Source organism: Apium graveolens, chromosome 4 (genome assembly GCF_009905375.1).
Source record: "Apium graveolens cultivar Ventura chromosome 4, ASM990537v1, whole genome shotgun sequence".
Classification (NCBI taxonomy): Eukaryota; Viridiplantae; Streptophyta; class Magnoliopsida; order Apiales; family Apiaceae; genus Apium; species Apium graveolens.
Window position 1 is genome coordinate 302,153,077 of NC_133650.1, and position 18,844 is coordinate 302,171,920.

The 18,844-nt window shown below is 32.4% G+C and overlaps 2 protein-coding genes and 1 pseudogene across 3 annotated transcripts; 1 reads left to right on the forward strand and 2 right to left on the reverse strand.

Moving 5' to 3' along the window:
* Positions 1-1,907: 1,907 nt before the first annotated feature.
* Positions 1,908-3,024, reverse strand: LOC141717265 (15.7 kDa heat shock protein, peroxisomal). Its single transcript, XM_074519358.1, has 2 exons — positions 2,808-3,024; positions 1,908-2,358 (listed from the first exon to the last, which is right to left on the reverse strand). Exons 1-2 carry the CDS (start codon positions 2,941-2,943, stop codon positions 2,063-2,065), a joined length of 432 nt encoding a protein of 143 aa, XP_074375459.1. The 5' UTR covers positions 2,944-3,024; the 3' UTR covers positions 1,908-2,062.
* A 2,642-nt stretch (positions 3,025-5,666) lies between these two features.
* Positions 5,667-7,832, reverse strand: LOC141721433 (nudix hydrolase 18, mitochondrial-like). 2 transcript variants are annotated; one of them, XM_074524359.1, is made up of 4 exons: positions 7,602-7,832; positions 6,942-7,041; positions 6,762-6,845; positions 5,667-6,356 (listed from the first exon to the last, which is right to left on the reverse strand). In XM_074524359.1, exons 1-4 carry the CDS (start codon positions 7,676-7,678, stop codon positions 6,099-6,101), a joined length of 519 nt encoding a protein of 172 aa, XP_074380460.1. In that variant the 5' UTR covers positions 7,679-7,832; the 3' UTR covers positions 5,667-6,098. The 2 variants fall into 2 exon arrangements, with proteins under 2 accessions (XP_074380460.1, XP_074380461.1); XM_074524360.1 differs by lacking the exon at positions 7,602-7,832 and adding an exon at positions 7,179-7,499.
* A 2,529-nt stretch (positions 7,833-10,361) lies between these two features.
* Positions 10,362-11,444, forward strand: LOC141719971 (uncharacterized; annotated as a pseudogene).
* The last annotated feature ends 7,400 nt before the right edge of the window (positions 11,445-18,844 follow it).

Genomic DNA, 18,844 nt, shown 5'->3' on the forward strand with positions numbered 1-18,844 from the left:
TTCACAACAAATTTCAATTATTTTCAGTTAGATTAGTAATTGGCGGCGAGTAGATTCCAATTGGGTTTAATGAAACTACGTGCCTGTTTGAAAAATTTTGAAATAAGTAACTTATGACTTAAAATAAATAAGTAACTTATAAGTGATAAATAGATGAATACTTAAAAGTTATCTAAGTGTTTGAATAATTTTACTTATAAGTCATAATTTTCTTTCACTTAAATGAACTAAAATAAATAATTTTTATATATAATTATCTTAATTCGTGAATTTTAAGTTAAATTGATATTGAAAAATATTTATATTAAACCAAAGTGAATATAAAAGTAAAAAATAAAAAAAAAAGTTGAAAAAAATACGTCAACATTCAACTTATCAGCTTATAAGTTGTTAATTCAAGTTATAAGTTAGTCAGACAAATACTCGTCAATAAGTTATAACGAACATATAAGTAAGTGGCCGTTTGAGAAATCTTAAAATAAGTAACTTATCACTTAAAATGAATAAGTGTTAAATAAGTAATAAGTTGATAAATACTTATAAGTTCTAAAAGTGTTTGGATAAACTTACTTATAAGTCAATTTTTTTTTACTTAAATGGATTAAAATAAATAATTATTAAATACAATTATCTTAATTCATGAATTTTAAATTAAAAAATATTTTAAAATTTTATTTTAAACTCAAAATTTTAAAAAAAGGTGAAAAATACAAATAAGTTGGAAAAAAGTACGTCACTGCTCACATTCAACTTATCAGTTTATAAATTGTAAATTTAACTTATAAGTTGGGTTGACAAATATTCGTCGATAAGTTGTTGCGCACTTATAAGCGAATAAGTTGGCTTATTAGAATTCCCAGACATGCCCTAAATAAGCCCAGTTAATATAATAGCCAATCTGGCGCCTCCAGTTGATGGAGTAGGTTTTGTTCGTTTCTCGGAATTTAAAATTCCATGTCATATTTTTAATTGAAAGTGAGTGTTCAATTGTATTTTGTATTTTTTATGAGTCAAATGGAGCGATATATCAGTCTAATAATAAACCCGTATAAATGAGAAATTGTTCTAAAAAGTGAAAATTGGTTAGAATTGTTCATAAAACAATCTTAACAATCTTTCTATGATTAATTTGATTATTCATGATTAATCATATTAGTTAATCAAAATATTAATGGAATGTGTATAATAAAATACCAAAATAATTAAATTATTAAACTTAATATATTAGTTTAAAAAAAAGTGTAATAATTAATCAGATTATAAAATTAAATTCAACTATAAAATTTAATTACTAATCAATAATTAATTAATAAAATCAATAATTTTTAGAATAGACACTAACTTCGGTAAATTGATACAAATGATCCAATGAAAACAACAATAATTTGTGGGAACATTTAAATAATTTTATTTCTTTACAAAATTACCATTTTCAATCACAACTATTTTTTTATTAACCACCATGTTAATTACCAGTTCTAGGTTTTTCAAATATCCTCAACCAAATATCTGCTCCAAAAAAATTATCAAATGACGTGGCGGACACATGGCTGATTTTAATCTGTGGGCACATAGCTGATTTTAATCCGTGAGCGCATATATATGCACATGGGGTCTCATATTATTATTAAAAAAATTGTCAAATATTCACATGACACATCAAATTTGGGAAATTTTTTGGTGGAAAAATTTGGGATCTCAAACATTATCAGATTTATAAAATAAGGAATTAACGCATTAAAAAGGAATATCACAAGTTGTGAGTTCTGAGAGCACGATGAAATAGCTCAAATGGTTAAAAACTTATCTCTTATTATTCTCGCTCACCCCGAGATTTATTAGAATCTATACTCAATTGTAAGACATATAAGTTAAATTATTAAAAAAAAAAGGAAAATCACAAGGACTAAGCAAACACAAAGCCCCTTAATTATTAGTCAATAATTTATACACATAATTTTGTTTTATTATTTTAAAACCGCATAGTGACTCCGTGGACTTCCAATAGTTACTGGGCTTAATTACTATGTAACATGTAGACTAAAGCCCATTAACAAGTACATTAAAGTCTGCTAGAGATATTAATGTTCCGAACTTTAGAAGGCTTGGGAGCATTATCTTTTGGGACTAAAATAGTGAGAAGCCCATTCTCCACCTGAGCCTTTATCTGATCCACCTTTATATTTTCCGGCAGCTCAATTTCCCTTGAAAATCCTGATTTTCCGGCAACTCCGCCGCCTCGTTCCGTCAAGTGCCAAACGCTGTCTTTCTCATCTTTCGCTTGTGTATCTCCTGCTGCTTTTATTACAAGAATATTCCCCTCTTCAACTTGCACTTTTATGTCCTCCTTGCTATGACCTTTTTTAAATAAATCACAAAGATTTAAAAAATTAAAATTTATTTCTTTGTCAACTACGATTTATATAAAATGATTGAAACGCAATAAAAAAAATAGCTCGATTATGAATCAAAATAATCCATTCATTTAAACTCTATTCCCACAAACTTAAATACTCCATCCGTCCCTTATATGTCAATTTTTAATGATCAAATTTACTCAATTTTAACCATAAATAAAAAAACCCATTCTTACACTATTTTAAAAAACTGAAAAATACATATTAAAGTAGATTTTATGTAATTTCTAATAATATAATTTTTATAAATATTTTTAATATTATACCAGATGAATTTTGATCAAAATTACGTCAATTAAAATATTGACACGTTTACAAACATGAGATGATATTGAAATTGAACAAATGTTAAATAAATTGGAAAGAAAGGTATTGAAAGGGCATGGTAACCTGGGACATTGATTTTGAAGAGATGGGAGTGAGGAGTTTCCAGCCAGTCCATCAACGCGGGTGAACCGGGAAGTGCTCGCCGGTAGAGAGGACCGCTCCAGAACAATTGTCTTAACGGGTCTACCAAAATTGCCATTTTATATTTTCTTCGACAAATACAATTTCCTAGCACTTGTGTCTGTGTATGTGAATGCAGGAGATAATGGGGTTGATGAATTTATATAATGGTCCTGTCCATGTAAAAGAATATTAAAATGGTAGCAGGAGACTAGAAGGGTTACGATGAGTCTGGAACGTTCTACTACATGTATACATTTATCCAAGTACCAACTCCTTAGGAATAGAATAGAAGAGTTCAAGACTGGCCAGTGGATGTTTACCCCATCACTTTTATCTAGTATCAAAATTTTCGAGGCCCATTACCAAACCATTCGGGCCTAATCATCCTCCGTAATTTGTACCGGACCGATAGATATCCGATCTGTTCTGATTCGATTGAATTTTATCGAATTCGAATATTTCAGGTTTGAATTCGAATTTAATATTTAAATAGGAACTATTTTGAAGTCGGATTTAGATTTAAGATTTAAGATTTACGATTTCGAACTCGACCCGAAAATTCGAAACTCATTTTGACCCGAAACTCATGTTAATATATAAATAAATTTTTACATATACATCAGAATTAATTGCACTTTGCAACTTTAACTTCATTTAAAATCAAAACATTATATCTACTTTGCAAAAATACAGTTTGCAACCCTTAAATTTCAATATCAACTACAACATGCATCCCTTGATGTTATAAAATTAAAATTGAGATGTTAATATTAATAACTAAAATTTCAAATTAATTAAAATATTTATTTTAGTGCATTTTTTACATGAAAAAAAATTATAGCTATTTTCAATTAGTAATACTCTAAATTAATCATAATGCTAAATACTTATAATATATTTATTAAGCAAAATATATGTTTATATATATAATCATAAAGTTTCTAAATATATCTATATTTTAAAATTTAAAAAATTATACTGAGTAATAAAATAATTGACATTAATATTATTTTTATAATTTGAACTAAATTTTAGTTTAATTTAAAAAAAAAAATAAAAATTTAAATTTTTATTTAAATATTTTGCTGAATTTCAATTTTATCCTTCACAATATAAATATTTTTAACAAAATGGTTAAAAGGATGCTATTTGATGTCTAAAGTTAGGGGTTGCAAACTGTATTTTTGAAAGTAATTATATAATTTTGTTATTTAATGAAATGTAGGGATTGCAAAATGTAATGAATTCTATACATCATACATGTATAGTTCCGTAATTTGAAGTAAAATTGTTATAAAATATAACATACTATATTACTAGTATTAATACCAAAAATAATTATAATTTGTACAAAATATTGCTCTAACAATACAAAATTATTATCGTTAAATATATTTTTAGTAGTATTTAAAACAAGCATGCTATATGCCAAGATTGTTGCGTTGTTTCACTGACAATTACATTCTTTTAAGTGTACCAAGTAGCACTGTGCACCACAGTCAGATACTAGTAATTCAATCATATCTCAGAAACATTTCACTAGAGTTTGTGAGAATTCAGGTATAATTCGTTAAATATCCACTAACTTGAACCTGAACAAATCCGATGATTTGGATTTGGGTTTAGTGATTCAGATTTTTTTGGATTTGGGTTCAAATTTGACTAACAAAATGAGGTTCGGATTTAATTTATACTAAACTCGTTTTAACTGATATGATTGTCATCTTTAAAATTATATTGGCACCACATTATTAGAGTTTTTCCATCAACGATCAAAATATTACAAAAACGTAATATTTTATTATAATTACTATATAAAGTTTTCTATTCATGAGTGTTGTTTCAAAATCAGACATATTATGCAAGATGAATATTTTTGTTAGGAGCGTAACAATTTTTTTTTAAATGGTATATTTTGTAATGTTCTATTTTTTTAAATTTTATATTTTACAATATTCTATTTTTTTTTAAATAATATATTTTACAATATTCTGCTTGTGCTTAGATATATTATTTTTGTCTTGATCGATGTCTCCATATTTCGATTGTAGGCTGTAACAGATGTTCACACACAACAATAATTTCAAAAAGAAATTAAGTGTGACAAGGACATGATGATATTTGGGGAAGTGCAGGTCCACTTGTTCAATAAGTTAGATGAGTGCAAATTGATATACTATCAAAATGGAAAAGGATGAGCTATGGAGCTATTCCAACCATGTTATTTTTCCTTGTGTTGTTATCCGAACAACTGTAAAATGCCAATTTGTACATCAATATACTGTACCTACATGTGACCTTCATCACTTGTTGCCTAAATGCCTTCACTCCACACAATTTTAAGTCAGTTTTTGCGACCCCAACTGCCTCTCTGCGATGACTTCATTGCCAAATAAACAGATACATTTTGGATCCACTCAATTCTAGTTGAGTGTTAACTATATGATTATATTGGAATCTTATTCTAAAACCTTAAGGTTTCAGATGGATAGACTGATTTATTGACATGGTATCAGAATTTAGGTTGTTGGGATGATTAATGTTAGATTCTCAGCCATCCCCGACATGGGAGTGTTAACTATATGATCATGTTGATCATTTTTCTAACATCTTAACGTTTTAGGTTTTAGACGTGATTCGCTGTTGTGTAAGATACAATCCCATTATTTCAATACAATAAAATGATAAACAAGTGGAAAAATAGACAAGTTACTAGCTCCACATCAATAATGAGATTGTCAATGATGTATGTTATTATAAACATTAGGAATCTTACTAAAAACATGAAGAAGAAGACAATGGATTACGACTGCAGATTATTTTTCATTGCAATAATTTTCGGGACAATACTATCAACTAAAGACTTTTTACAATGTCAGGACAACTACACTGATACTGCACTAGCTAATATTTTACAGGACAACAATTATGAGCAGGATCTTCCTTGCTCTGGGAAAGCTGCAGAGACTTGCTACAATGGAGAATATTTCTCAACAATGCGCAGCTCATTGATGTGTGCGAATAGCAGAACAGGTGCCATGAATGCCCTCGAAACTAATTGTGTTTTCGCGCAATAATTTGGAGTGATTGTATTTGATTTGCAATGAGGGCAATGAGAGTTCCGCGACAAAACCTGGTCTCCGCCAAAATTTTCATTTCTCTAAAATGTACCGACTCGTTCTCACTAGATTTAATTTTCCACATTTCTCCATCCACGGGGAGTTATTCTTTTTACAAGTTAGATCTGCTGCTGGGCTTGGCTTCCGACCTTGGCTTTGCTTCCAGTCGGCCGACTAGTCTATCTAATGCTTCTCGCATCCACCAATGCTGACAAGCTTCTTTAGCTTCTGCGACGCTCATCCATACTCTCTGACGGATGTGCTTCTCAGGCCACAACTCCATCTGCTCCTTGACATATAAAGGGAACATATGTCCTTCATAGAACGCATCATTTCCTTTGCTCTTAAAACTCCACTGACCCAATTCTTCCTGCAAGAATGACAAGTTTTGTATAAGACTTAGATTATTCAGAACACAGAGTGAACATCTTTAAACATATACCTATAAATCCAACATTTTACATATTAGTGCCCGTCGTGCCCAAAGAAAAAAACTTTAGAGGACGTTTGAAAACTTTCATTTCATTTCAAACGAGGGATTTCACGTGACAGGATTTGAGTGTTCATTTCAAATTCTTATGTTTATACTAATATTTAAATGTCCTGAATTTCAAATGAAATCTAAATCCAAATTCCCAAACATCTTACTTGATCAAATCCAAAATTTCAAATGAAATTCAGTTTCGCAAACAGGCACTAAGCTAATATCTAAAAATAAAGATTAATACAGTTCAATTGCTCTTAAACAAGGAAAATTTGACAGAGGACTGCTAACCTCAACAATGCCTTTTACTCCAGCTTCTTCGATTGTTTCTCTAAGCGCTGCCTCGTGAATAGATTCATCTGTTTCCCAACCTCCCTGTTAAATAGATAGATCAGTAAACTTATACAGAATCAACACAAACAATAAATCGACATTTTCAAATCCGTAAACATTTCTGAAACAGTTAAATACCTTAGGAAACAACATTCCTTTGCCTTTTCTTTGTGAACTGATGACAAGAACTTCTAAATTCGATCCATCCTCCATTTTCTTATACCTGTAAGGTATACATCTGCACAAACAAACAAATCAAAATTAGCAACCAAAAGCACAAGGAAATATGATTATCACAAATTTCCCTCAAAAGATCCCTCAAATTACAAATCACGTAGCAATTACATGTCGAAGTAAGGTCTGCATACATCTTACCCGACAAATGACCAGTAGGAAAGGATCATAGAAATAACTGGTTTTCATAGAAAGATGCTTATGTGGAAAACTCTTGTATCCATTCATTAAAAGTCAACAGGCTCATAAGTTTATCCATACAACTTGTTCTATCAATAAACCAACCATTTTAAATCTCAAAATCTTTACCCTCAAACTCAAATGTATAAGCATGCATGAAATAATCATCATAATAAACAAAAAAAATGTAGAAATTTGGTCAAAAATTTAAATTTAAGTCATAAAAATGATCCATTTTACAAAATAACAAATTTAAACTTACCATTCTACCGAATTCAACTAATATCAAAAGATTTAAAACATTTTTCACGAAAATATAAAATTTTACACAAAATGACACGAACCTAAAAAAAATGCATATGAAGATAAGAAAAGGAGACTGACCCGACGACTTGACGACTGCCATTAATATTGTTGTAACGCTGCAAATGTCTTCCACTGCGAGATACCAAAGCCACCATTGTTTGCTTCTTCTCTTTTCAATAAAAAAATTATATAAAAAAGAAACAGGGAAATGATTGTTGTGTTTGGATAAAGGAAGAAAACTGGATTGATGTATGTGAAAAGATTTCTCTGCAGTTTTTATAGAACCAAATGAAAGGAGTTAAATATATTACAACACCTTCATTCACGTCCATTTTATAGGGGTTTCACGGACATATGGACCCGTTTGTTGGCCGCGTCAAAAGACATGCTCCCTCCGGGATAAATTATAGTTCCGTAAATATTTTTTAATTTTATTATGAATAAAAAATTGTTTTTAAAATTTAGTAAGAAAAGAAAGTTAAAAAAATTATGAAAACATAATTTATATTTAACTTAAAATACATGTTGGGTATTGGAAAAAAACTGAGACGTAGAAAGTAACAGTTTTTTAATATAAAAAGCACATAAATAATTGAATGACGAATTTTTCTTTTTAAAGGAAATTTATCGCTTGTACAATTTTTTATAAAATTATTTGTGATTTTATCAACTCCTGAAAATATTTGCAAAAAATTTATTTTATTATATAAATGTTTGTAAAAATACGACGTCGCATACTACATGTATTAATTTTGAATTGTGCAACTGATTTAGGTTGCATTTTTGGTTACGAATTATGTTTAATATGGTTATAAATTTGCGTATTTTCGTAAATATATTTTAAGATTTAAGTGACAAACATGGTTGCAAAATGGTTTCAAAGTTGTAGAACGTATTTTTGAAAATATTTTTAAAAAGTGATGGTATTTTTGCAAAAAAAATTTGTAAAAGTTGGTTTTTTATGAAAAAATCTCTTTCTTAAATTAATTTTAGTTTACAAGTTAATTTTAGAAAAATCATATATTTTGGAACAAAATGTGCTAGTTAATCAATGATTTATTTATTATCAAAAATTATCGAAACTTTAATTATTTTTAACTTTTACATAAAAAATGCACTATAAAATTATTATCAAATAACTATGTGATTTTATAATAGTAGAAAAAAGTTGCTAGTGCATCTTATAAAACATCAAATTTTAATGTTAACCTTGTTTTAAAATAAAAGTATTTCCACTAAATTATTTTGAAATATATCTATTTATCCATCTTGAAATAAGTCTGGAATATTAATTTAGCAAAAATATAAATAAAATTTATACTGCATTTTATCTCATACTACTTTCTCGATACATAATTAAATATTTTGAAAAAACAATGAAAATTATTTTATTTTGATATCGAATTCATAGTGCCATGTAATTATTACTTCATATTCATATGGCGAATGCATAGTCTTGTTTTTTTCTCTCAAATAAAAATCTCATCAGCGCCGAGCGTGAGAAAATGCTAGACCTTTGGTAATTTCTCCTCCGCCCAAGATAAAAGAGTTCCCTACGATAAGAAAAATCTCATTGAAACGGCTAATCCAATGTCTATACATGTGTTTGCACAAATCACATTGTATCATAAATAACCACTCTCGAAATAATCCATCCGCCGGGAGAGTTTATAAACAAATTGAAATCTTTGGTATCATCTCCATACTGGGATATACCATAAGACTAATAAGATGGTTCCAGATCTCGCTATCAACCTCTTGTCCTAAAAAATAATCTTTCTTGATAAAGTCGGCTGATTAGGGTAAAATTATATCCTTTACAAATTGTATATGCACCTTTTGGTGCATACTATATATGATAAATTGTTGAGTAATTATGGTCTGTAATTGGGATGTTGGGATAAAATTTAGGTTCGCGTAAGATCTATATCCATTATGAGTAGTGCTCTCAGTATAAAAATAACTCTCAAAACACACATGACAACATATTTTAATTTGTGAAATTCATATTAACACAATTGAGATTCATTACATTGATATAAAAAATATCAATGTGAGACACATGAATTCGCTGGGTTATTAAAGAATTGACTAGGTCATCCATAATTACATGTAACAGTGGATCACTGTGAGAAACTTAGTTATATTACATTTTAAGTGATTTTAGTTTTTTTTTTTTATTTTTGAGTCGAACTCGAATTTTTTGAACTTTTCGGGAAGTTCAAACGGACTCTGACATTTTCGAGAAGTCCGACCCGGTCAAAATCAAAACCCGAAAAGCCCGGCACGGTCAAAGCCCAGACTTTTTAAGGTCCGGTCACAACCTGGCTCAGGCTCAATGGGCCTTTTGTGCATCTCTAGTCTCATGCATCCCGGATACTCGGATTCGTTCAAATAGTAAGATTCTCAAATAAAATTAATTCTTTTTAATATTTGCATTACAAACATAAATAATTTCAATTTTAGTTCTTGTGTTTTATATGCTTATATCATGTATTTGATTTATAAAACTATTATTTTTGTTAAACATAGTATACATATCTTGTAAATATCTTTGTAAGTTGATAAGCGTAGAATTAGTCTTAGCGTAGAATTAGTTTCCATATTCTATGCCTTAAATCTCTCTTTGTATATAGTTAGTTTCCTGTAAAATAGCCCAGGATGAGGCTACTATCCGATGTATATATTTGAAGATTTTGGAAATGAGAAAGGCAAGGAAGATATTCTTTTATGGTATCAGAGCGGGTTTCTCAATCTCTTTCCGCTGAACCCTAGCTGTGATCTCCGCCCCTCTTCCTTTCTTATTTCTTTTTCTGTCTTTTCTCTTCTTCAACAATAATGTCTCAATCTAAAACTTTTCATCCTGCTCTTGCTGTCTCTAACATCAAGAATCATATTCATATAATTCTTGAGATGGAAACCGTGCAATACTCAACTTGGGCGGAGTTGTTCAAAGTTCATGCACGTTCAAACAAGGTTCTCCATCATATCCTCCCTTCTACGACCAAGGAGAAGACTCCCAGTGCCTCCCCTGTGACCAAGGAACAGCCTGCGACTCAGGAGGTCGAAGATGAAGACATGTGGGCTACTCTTGATGCCACAGTCTTATCGTGGATTTATTCCACAATTTCCAATGATCTTTTACACACCATCATTGAGCCGGATGCTACGGTCATGGAAGCTTGAAACCATTTGCGTGACATTTTTCAGGACAATAAACATTCTCGTGCGGTGACACTTGAGCATGATTTCTCTACCACCAGGATGGAAAATTTTTCCAATGCTTCAGCATACTGTCAACGGCTCAAATTTTTGGCTGATCAACTGAAGAATGTTGGGGCTCCGGTCTCTGAAAGTCGATTGGTATTGCAGCTTGTCTCGGGTCTTACTGCTCCTTACCGTGGTGTGGGTACCATGATCCGACAAAGTAATCCCCTACCTCCTTTCTATCAAGCAAGGTCCATGCTCACCCTGGAGGAATCAGGCTTGGCTAAGGAGGCAACTATGAATTCTGAATCTGTCATGGTTGCAGCTGTGAACCACGATGAGAATCCCTCTTTTGTTACGTCTCATTCGGGACAAGGGAAGGGTCAGCAGCCTACCGGTCGCAAACAGTCTTCGCGAGGCCGGAGAAATTCAGGAGATCGTAATGCTGGCAAGCAAAACAGAGGCGACAACAATGGACGTTCAAACAGGCCTGGCACGCGAGGACATCCACAACAACAGATGCCGTATTGGGGTTGGGGACCATCTGCAAATTGGGGTTGACCTCAATGGGCAGCTCCACCGTGTCCTATGCCTACCCAGGGATGGGCTCGTCCTCGTACTGCCAACAATAGACCTGGTGTGCTTGGTTCACGTCCACAGCATCAGGCTTACCAAGCTGACACTGCGTTTATGTCTCCCTCCGTTCATGGCTAGACAAGTTCGTATGTACCTACAGACATTGAGTCAGCCATGCATACAATGACTCTAAATCAACCGGATTCTACTTGGTATATGGACATTGGCGCAACATCCCATATGACTTCATCAAATGGTACTCTTTCACCTTATTTTAATTTGAGTAGTCATAATTCTGGTATTATTGTTGGAAATGGTCATTCAATTCCTATCAGTGGCTATGGTCATACTGTTTTACCTTCTCCGAATACCCATTTATCCTTACAGAATGTTTTACATGCTCCCAACATTATCAAAAATCTGATTTCTGTTAGGAAATTCACTACTGATAATTCTGTTTCGGTTGAATTTGATCCTTATGATTTTTTTGTGAAGGATTTTCAAACGGGGATACCTCTAATGAGGTGTGATAGTCAGGGTGATCTATATCCTTTTCATTCTATCAACAATCAAGCTATTCCATCAGCCTTTGCAGCTATCTCTTCCTCGCTTTGGCATGATCGTTTGGGTCATCCAGGTGCTCCGGTTCTTCATGCTCTTAGGGTCGATAAAAGCATTGATTGTAATAATTTTTCTACATCTCCAGTTTGTCGTTCTTGTGTGTTTGGGAAACATGTTAAATTGCCATTTGTTTCATCTGTTTCAAGTACCTCTCTACCTTTTGATATTATTCATAGTGATCTTTGGACTTCACCTATTTGAGTTCTGCAGGGCATAAGTATTATGTTTTATTATTGGATGATTTTTCTAACTTCTTGTGGACTTTTCCTTTGGGTCAAAAATCTGACGTCTATGAGAAGTTTGAGATTTTTAAAAATCATGTTGTCACCCAATTTGAACGTAATATTAAAAACATACATTGTGATAATGGGAGGGAATATGACAATAAATCTTTTTGGGATTTTTGTAAAAAGAGTGGAATGTCTTTTCGTCTGTCGTGTCCTCACACTTCTCCTCAAAATGGGAAGGCCGAACGAAAAATTCGATCTATTAATAATATCATACGTACTCTTCTCACTCATGCATCTATTCCACCTTCTTTTTGGCATCATGCATTACAGATGGCAACATATCTCCTAAATATTCTTCCAAGCAAACTTTTGGATAATAAGTCTCCATTAGAAGTTCTATATCGTAGGGTCCCTTCCTACTCTCATCTACGGGTTTTTGGGTGTCTTTGTTATCCTCTTATTCCTTCCACTAAAATCCATAAATTACAAGCGCGATCTACTCCTTGTGTATTTTTGGGTTTTCCACCTAATCATCGGGGTTATAAATGCTATGATTTGTCTTCCCGTCAAATTATCATAAGTCGTCATGTCATATTTGATGAGACCGTATTTCCATTTGCCTCACTACATACTCTTTCATCACATGCATATGAATTTTTAGATGACGTTTTTTCTCCTTATGTGGTGGATCATCTCCACCAGTCTGCTACTCCACCGGCTCTTCATAGCACAATTTATACACCACCTACTTCCCCATCACACATCACCCACACTCCTCATACTTCACCCACAGCCCAATCACCTCCAGAAACAGCCATGGTACCCTCACCTGATCCTCCACTTCCTAAACCCAGTATGGTTACTCGTAGTCAGCGTGGTATTTTTAAACCAAACCCAAAATATCATGCACTACACACTCAGATTTCCATGTCATCGTTACCTCGTAACCCAGTTGATGCGCTTCATGATTCAAACTAGAAATTGGTCATGGATGACGAATACCATGCACTTATGAAAAATAAAACGTGGGATTTAGTACCCAGACCTCCTGGTGTGAATGTAATTCGTTCAATGTGGATTTTTGCCCATAAATTTAACTCTAATGGTGGTTTTGAGAGGCATAAAGCCCGCCTTGTTGGTGATGGTAAAACACAACGGATAGGTATCGATTGTGGTGAAACTTTTAGCCCAGTTGTTAAACCGGCTACTATTCGGACAGTTCTCAGTATTTCTCTATCTAAGGCATGGCCTATCCATCAATTAGATGTCAAGAACGCCTTTCTTCATGGCGAGCTTCAAGAAACTGTGTACATGCATCAACCACTGGGGTATAGAGATCGTACCCATCCAGATTATGTTTGCCTCTTGCGTAAGTCAATATATGGGCTTAAACAAGCTTCCCGAACTTGGAATAAGCGTTTTGGTGATTATGTTTTGTCTCTCGGTTTCACTCAGAGTCGTTGTGACAACTCTTTATTTATTTACAAACAGGGGGCAGATATGGCGTATATTTTAATATATGTTGACGACATTATTCTGACAGCTTCTTCACATGCTCTACGGCGTTCTATTATGGGTCTTCTTAATTCTGAATTTGCAATGAAAGATCTTCGACCATTGAATTATTTTTTGGGTATTGCAGTCACTAGATATAAGGGTGGAATGTTCCTATCTCAACACAGCTATGCCCGTGAAATAATTGAACGTGTCGGAATGACATCTTGTAAACCCTCAGCCACTCCAGTTGATACCAAATCAAAGGTTAGTGCAACATCAGGTACTCCTGTTGATGATCCTACTCTATATCGCAGTCTTGCAGGGGCTCTCCAGTATCTTACTATCACAAGGCCGGATATTTCTTATGCTGTGCAACAAATTTGTCTTCATATGCATGATCCGAGGACGGACCATATGTCTGCTCTCAAACGGATTATTCGGTATGTCCAAGGTACTATAGACCAGGGCTTACATTTGTACTCATCGTCTATTTCTTCGTTGGTTTCGTACACTGATGCAGATTGGGGTGGGTGCCCTGATACATGGAGATCTACATCTGGTTATTGTGTGTTTTTAGGGGACAACTTACTCTCTTGGTCCTCAAAACGACAGCCCACATTGTCTTTATCTAGTGCCGAGGCCGAGTATCGTGGGGTGGCCAAGGCAGTGTCAGAAACATGCTGGTTAAGAAACCTTCTACTCGAGTTGCATTGTCCATTACAGAAAGCTACGTTGGTCTATTGTGACAATGTAAGTGCCATTTATTTGTCGGGTAATCCAGTTCAACATCAACGTACGAAACACATAGAGATGGATATCCATTTTGTTAGAGAGAAGGTTGCAAGGGGACAGGTTCGCGTTTTACATGTTCCATCACGGTATCAAATAGCCGATATTTTCACAAAGGGATTGCCTCGAGTACTATTTGAAGAATTTCGGGACAGCCTCAGCGTTGGTAAACCTCCCGTTTCGACTGCGGGGGAGTGTTAAACATAGTATACATATCTTGTAAATATCTTTGTAAGTTGATAAGCGTAGAATTAGTCTTAGCGTAGAATTAGTTTCCATATTCTATGCCTTAAATCTCTCTTTGTATATAGTTAGTTTCCTGTAAAATAGCCCAGGATGAGGCTACTATCCGATGTATATATTTGAAGATTTTGGAAATGAGAAAGGCAAGGAAGATATTCTTTTAATTTTTTAATATTTGTATATGTGTCGTATCCCCAATACTCAAATCTCCATATTATTTTTATTTGTTGAATTTATGTTTCTCGTAATACACCTCTGTATTCATCTTTCGCAGGCTGTGAATACTAAATAGTCCCATAACGAATCGTCGCATACAATGCATTTTATCGAACTTATGATGTTCGGAAAATTGGAATTCAAGTAATAAAATATCAGACATTTTTGATTTGTAAATATATAAAAAATATTAAAGTTGAAGAATAGGGGCACCATTTTCGAATCTCGTATAGGGTACCCAAATTTCTAGGACCGACCATTATTTTAAGAAATTATCGGGGTGAGTCAGGGTCGAACCTAGTACCCGAAACAACATAGGATAAATTCTTGACCATGTACATGAGTGTAATATGTAATATCTCGTAATTTTTAGAATTATATTAATAATAGAATAATAGAATAAAAATTGATCAAAATTAGATAAGGACTAGGATTTAAATTGAATTAGACTAATGGGCCTAAAATTTGGATAAGATTATAATATGAATAACTTGTAGATTAAGATATAGGGTTTTGGAGCATTATAAATACACTATATTCGTATTCCTCATTTTTTTTCATAAAATTCGTAGGGCTCTTTTCGGTATAAATCAGTAATCTTGTAAAATTCGTAGAAAATTCATCGTAAGTCATAATTCAGTGATCCTGAACTTTTCAGAAAGGTCTGTTCGTTCTCTACAACTTTCGTATTTCATATTTTTCAAGAAAACGTCGTTTAGAGGGTCAAAAATGACAAATTCAGATCTGGTCAGATTTTGGAGGTAAGTTTCCGATCGATGTTGCTAGTATTTTTCAAATTGTATGTTATGCGTGTATATTTGATTATCAAAATATGGGCTAAATGATGATATATTTGAAAGTATTATGTCTTATAATATACGTTAATGTATATGTGTGGGGTCTAGACTATAATTTTGGATTTCTGATTTATGTCATGCTTTGTGAAAATATCGACTAAGAACTTAAGGCCGTAGTCACCGGATTGTAGTGACAGTTTTGTAAAAATTTAGGACCGTTATCACCCGGTTGTAGTGGTCATGACATTAATTATGGATTTCAAATTATTGTTGTTTATGTATGTGTATTGTGTGTATCGAATAAAATTAAGAATAAGAATGTGTATCGAAAGTGTTTTGTCTCGTATGTCGTATATCGTATCGTATTTTGTTATACGTGTTCATGTTATTTGGCCAACTAGTTGGATCAATTAGTCTCTTGCTGGGATGTATAACTCATTCTTACAATTTTATTTTTCGTATAAGATTCGAGTTGGTTAGCATTGGAGTTCGAGGATCTAGTGCTGTAATAGATTAATTTTGGACTTCCATTAGTTGCGCGTTTGTAATAGTAACTTTATTAACAGACTTTTGGATTAACCGATTAAATTTTGTACTGTTAACATATATAATGATATTATATTATTGGATAGTTTCATTGTTATAATAATTTCCTTGTTAAGATGTTTTCCTTTATCATGTATGGTTGTTGGCTATATAAGCTCCCCTTCTATTGTAATCAAGAATAAGTCTTACTATAATAAAACCCTATTTTTCTCTCTTCTCTCTATACTTTATCATGGTATCAAGAGTTATGATTCGATCCGGGATAGGTTGATGATGAGTTGTATCGGGTTGGGTTTCACATGTTGGGTTTAAAATATGTGATGTGATTATTATTTTTTTCTCGTATTCTTCTTATTCAAATCGACTATTTTTTTCTTTTTCTCGGATGATTTTGAGTTTTAATCATGACTATTATTTTTTTTTCTTCGATTTGGTTGGATTTCTCATGGGTAAACAAAATTGATTTTGGTTAAAGTTTGTTTTTTCTGCTGATTTTGGTTGGGACTCTCATACAACTTTTCTGCTGGTTTTGGTTGGAACTCTTGTACAATTTTTCTGCTGGTTTTGGTTGGGACTCTAATACACGCTCTCGGTCTCGCATTGGCGATATTGGCTCCTTGATAATATTGTTTTTTTCTTCTTTTTTCGCTCTCATATTCTTTTCTTTTTCTCGTGTTGATGATGGGGTAGCCCTAGGCACATCTGTATACTTCTCCATTTTTTTTATTTTTTTTATCTGGTGCTCTAGGCACATTGGCCCTTCGCGGCATTGGCGTAGGTTATTTAGGGCTCTAGGAACATTGGTTTAGTATATTTGGTGTTCTACGCACATTGGCCCTGCGAGGGATTGGTTTAGTTTATTTGGTGCTCTAGGCACATGAATTTTATTTGATTTGGATTCAATTTGAATTGGGATACAGTTTGGTTAAGGATCAGATACAGTTTGATTGAGGATCAGATACAGTTTGTTGACTTGGATTCAGTTATTTGGAGTTTGTATTGGGCTTATTATGGAGTTTGGTTTTGGATTAGGATTCAGTTTAGCATAAAGTTTTGGTATTGTTTTTGATGGTTGCATATTTGTTATTTTGGTGATTTGATTGTTTTGTTTTCTCTTAGGTTGCTGCGTCTTTGGATGATTTCTCATTTGTTGTTGCGTTCTCTTTTGTTGTTGCGTCTTTGGATCCGCTTGAAAGTTTTTTGGTTTGTTTGGATTCGTAACTATGTTTTTGGATTTGTTGGGATGCTCTTGAATCTGGTGTTGCAGTTTTGGACTTGTTTGGTTACGTGGCTCTGTCTTTTGGTTGACAAACTCCCGATTCAACATCGTGAGTTTAAGGGGGATGTTAACATATATAATGATATTATATTATTGGATAGTTTCATTGTTATAATAGTTTTCTTGTGAGGATATTTTCCTTTATTATGTATGGTTGTTGACTATATAAGCCCCTCTTCTATTGTAATCAAGAATAAGTCTTATTATAATAAAACCCTATTTTTCTCTCTTCTCTCTATACTTTATTAGTTTTGATTTAAAACTAATATTCCGGAAGTGCGTGCTGTTACAGTGTGCGTGCTGTTACAGTGAGCTATCCTATCATTCATACAGGAGCAACAAGAATTCACCATCAAGTATTTAATATGTACTCCCTGCATCCTAATTTATCTGTCTTATTTGATTTTTTGCGGTCAAATTGACCGAATTTTTACCAAAAATTTCACAAAGTACGTTATCGAAAATATTTATAAAAATTATATCATTAAAAAGTATGTTTAATCTACTTTAATATGTATTTTTCAATTTTTCAAAATAATAAAAAAATAAATTTTTATTTATGGTAAAAATTGAGTCAATTTGACCATCAAAAGTGAAACAAGACAAATAAATTGGGACGGTTGGAGTATTTTAATCATATAATATTGTAAGGTTGACTATATATAAAACAAAAATGGTAGAAATTAAAATATAAAGAAACAAGGGTAAAGAAAATCACGCGCCGTAGCCGGTCTATGTTCGCGTTGTTGACGTGTCGGCCTTATTGGGGGAGTCGACATGATACGGAGATACGTGTACAAAACCCAAGAAATGCTCGACTTTGTAAGTAGTAGTAATATAAGATATTAAGATTAAGATAGGATATAAATATATATTTATTTATGGAAAAATGATTAAATAAAAAATAAATTTAAATTAAAAATTAGAAAATAATATAATTTATTAGATAATTTTAATCTAATGGCCCCTAAAAGTGTCATATCCAAATCATTTGTATAATATCACACAAAATCTCAGTTTTTCTCTCAGTTTTTTATTTGATTTTTTTGTCAAATGATAAGTTTTTTTAAAAAAAATCGACTTTATTGTATTTTTCCCGTCTCTCGACGATCGAATTACATATCATATATTATATATGTTATATTTCAAAATAATTTACAAAAAATATTTAATTTCTAATTTCTATTAGGATATCCCCTATATATATTACGCTAAATCTGAATTTATTTATATGACCATTTATTTATACTCCATATATATTACGCTTAATCTTACTTTATTTATATGATCATTTATTTATTTTAGTGTCTCCGCTCCAAT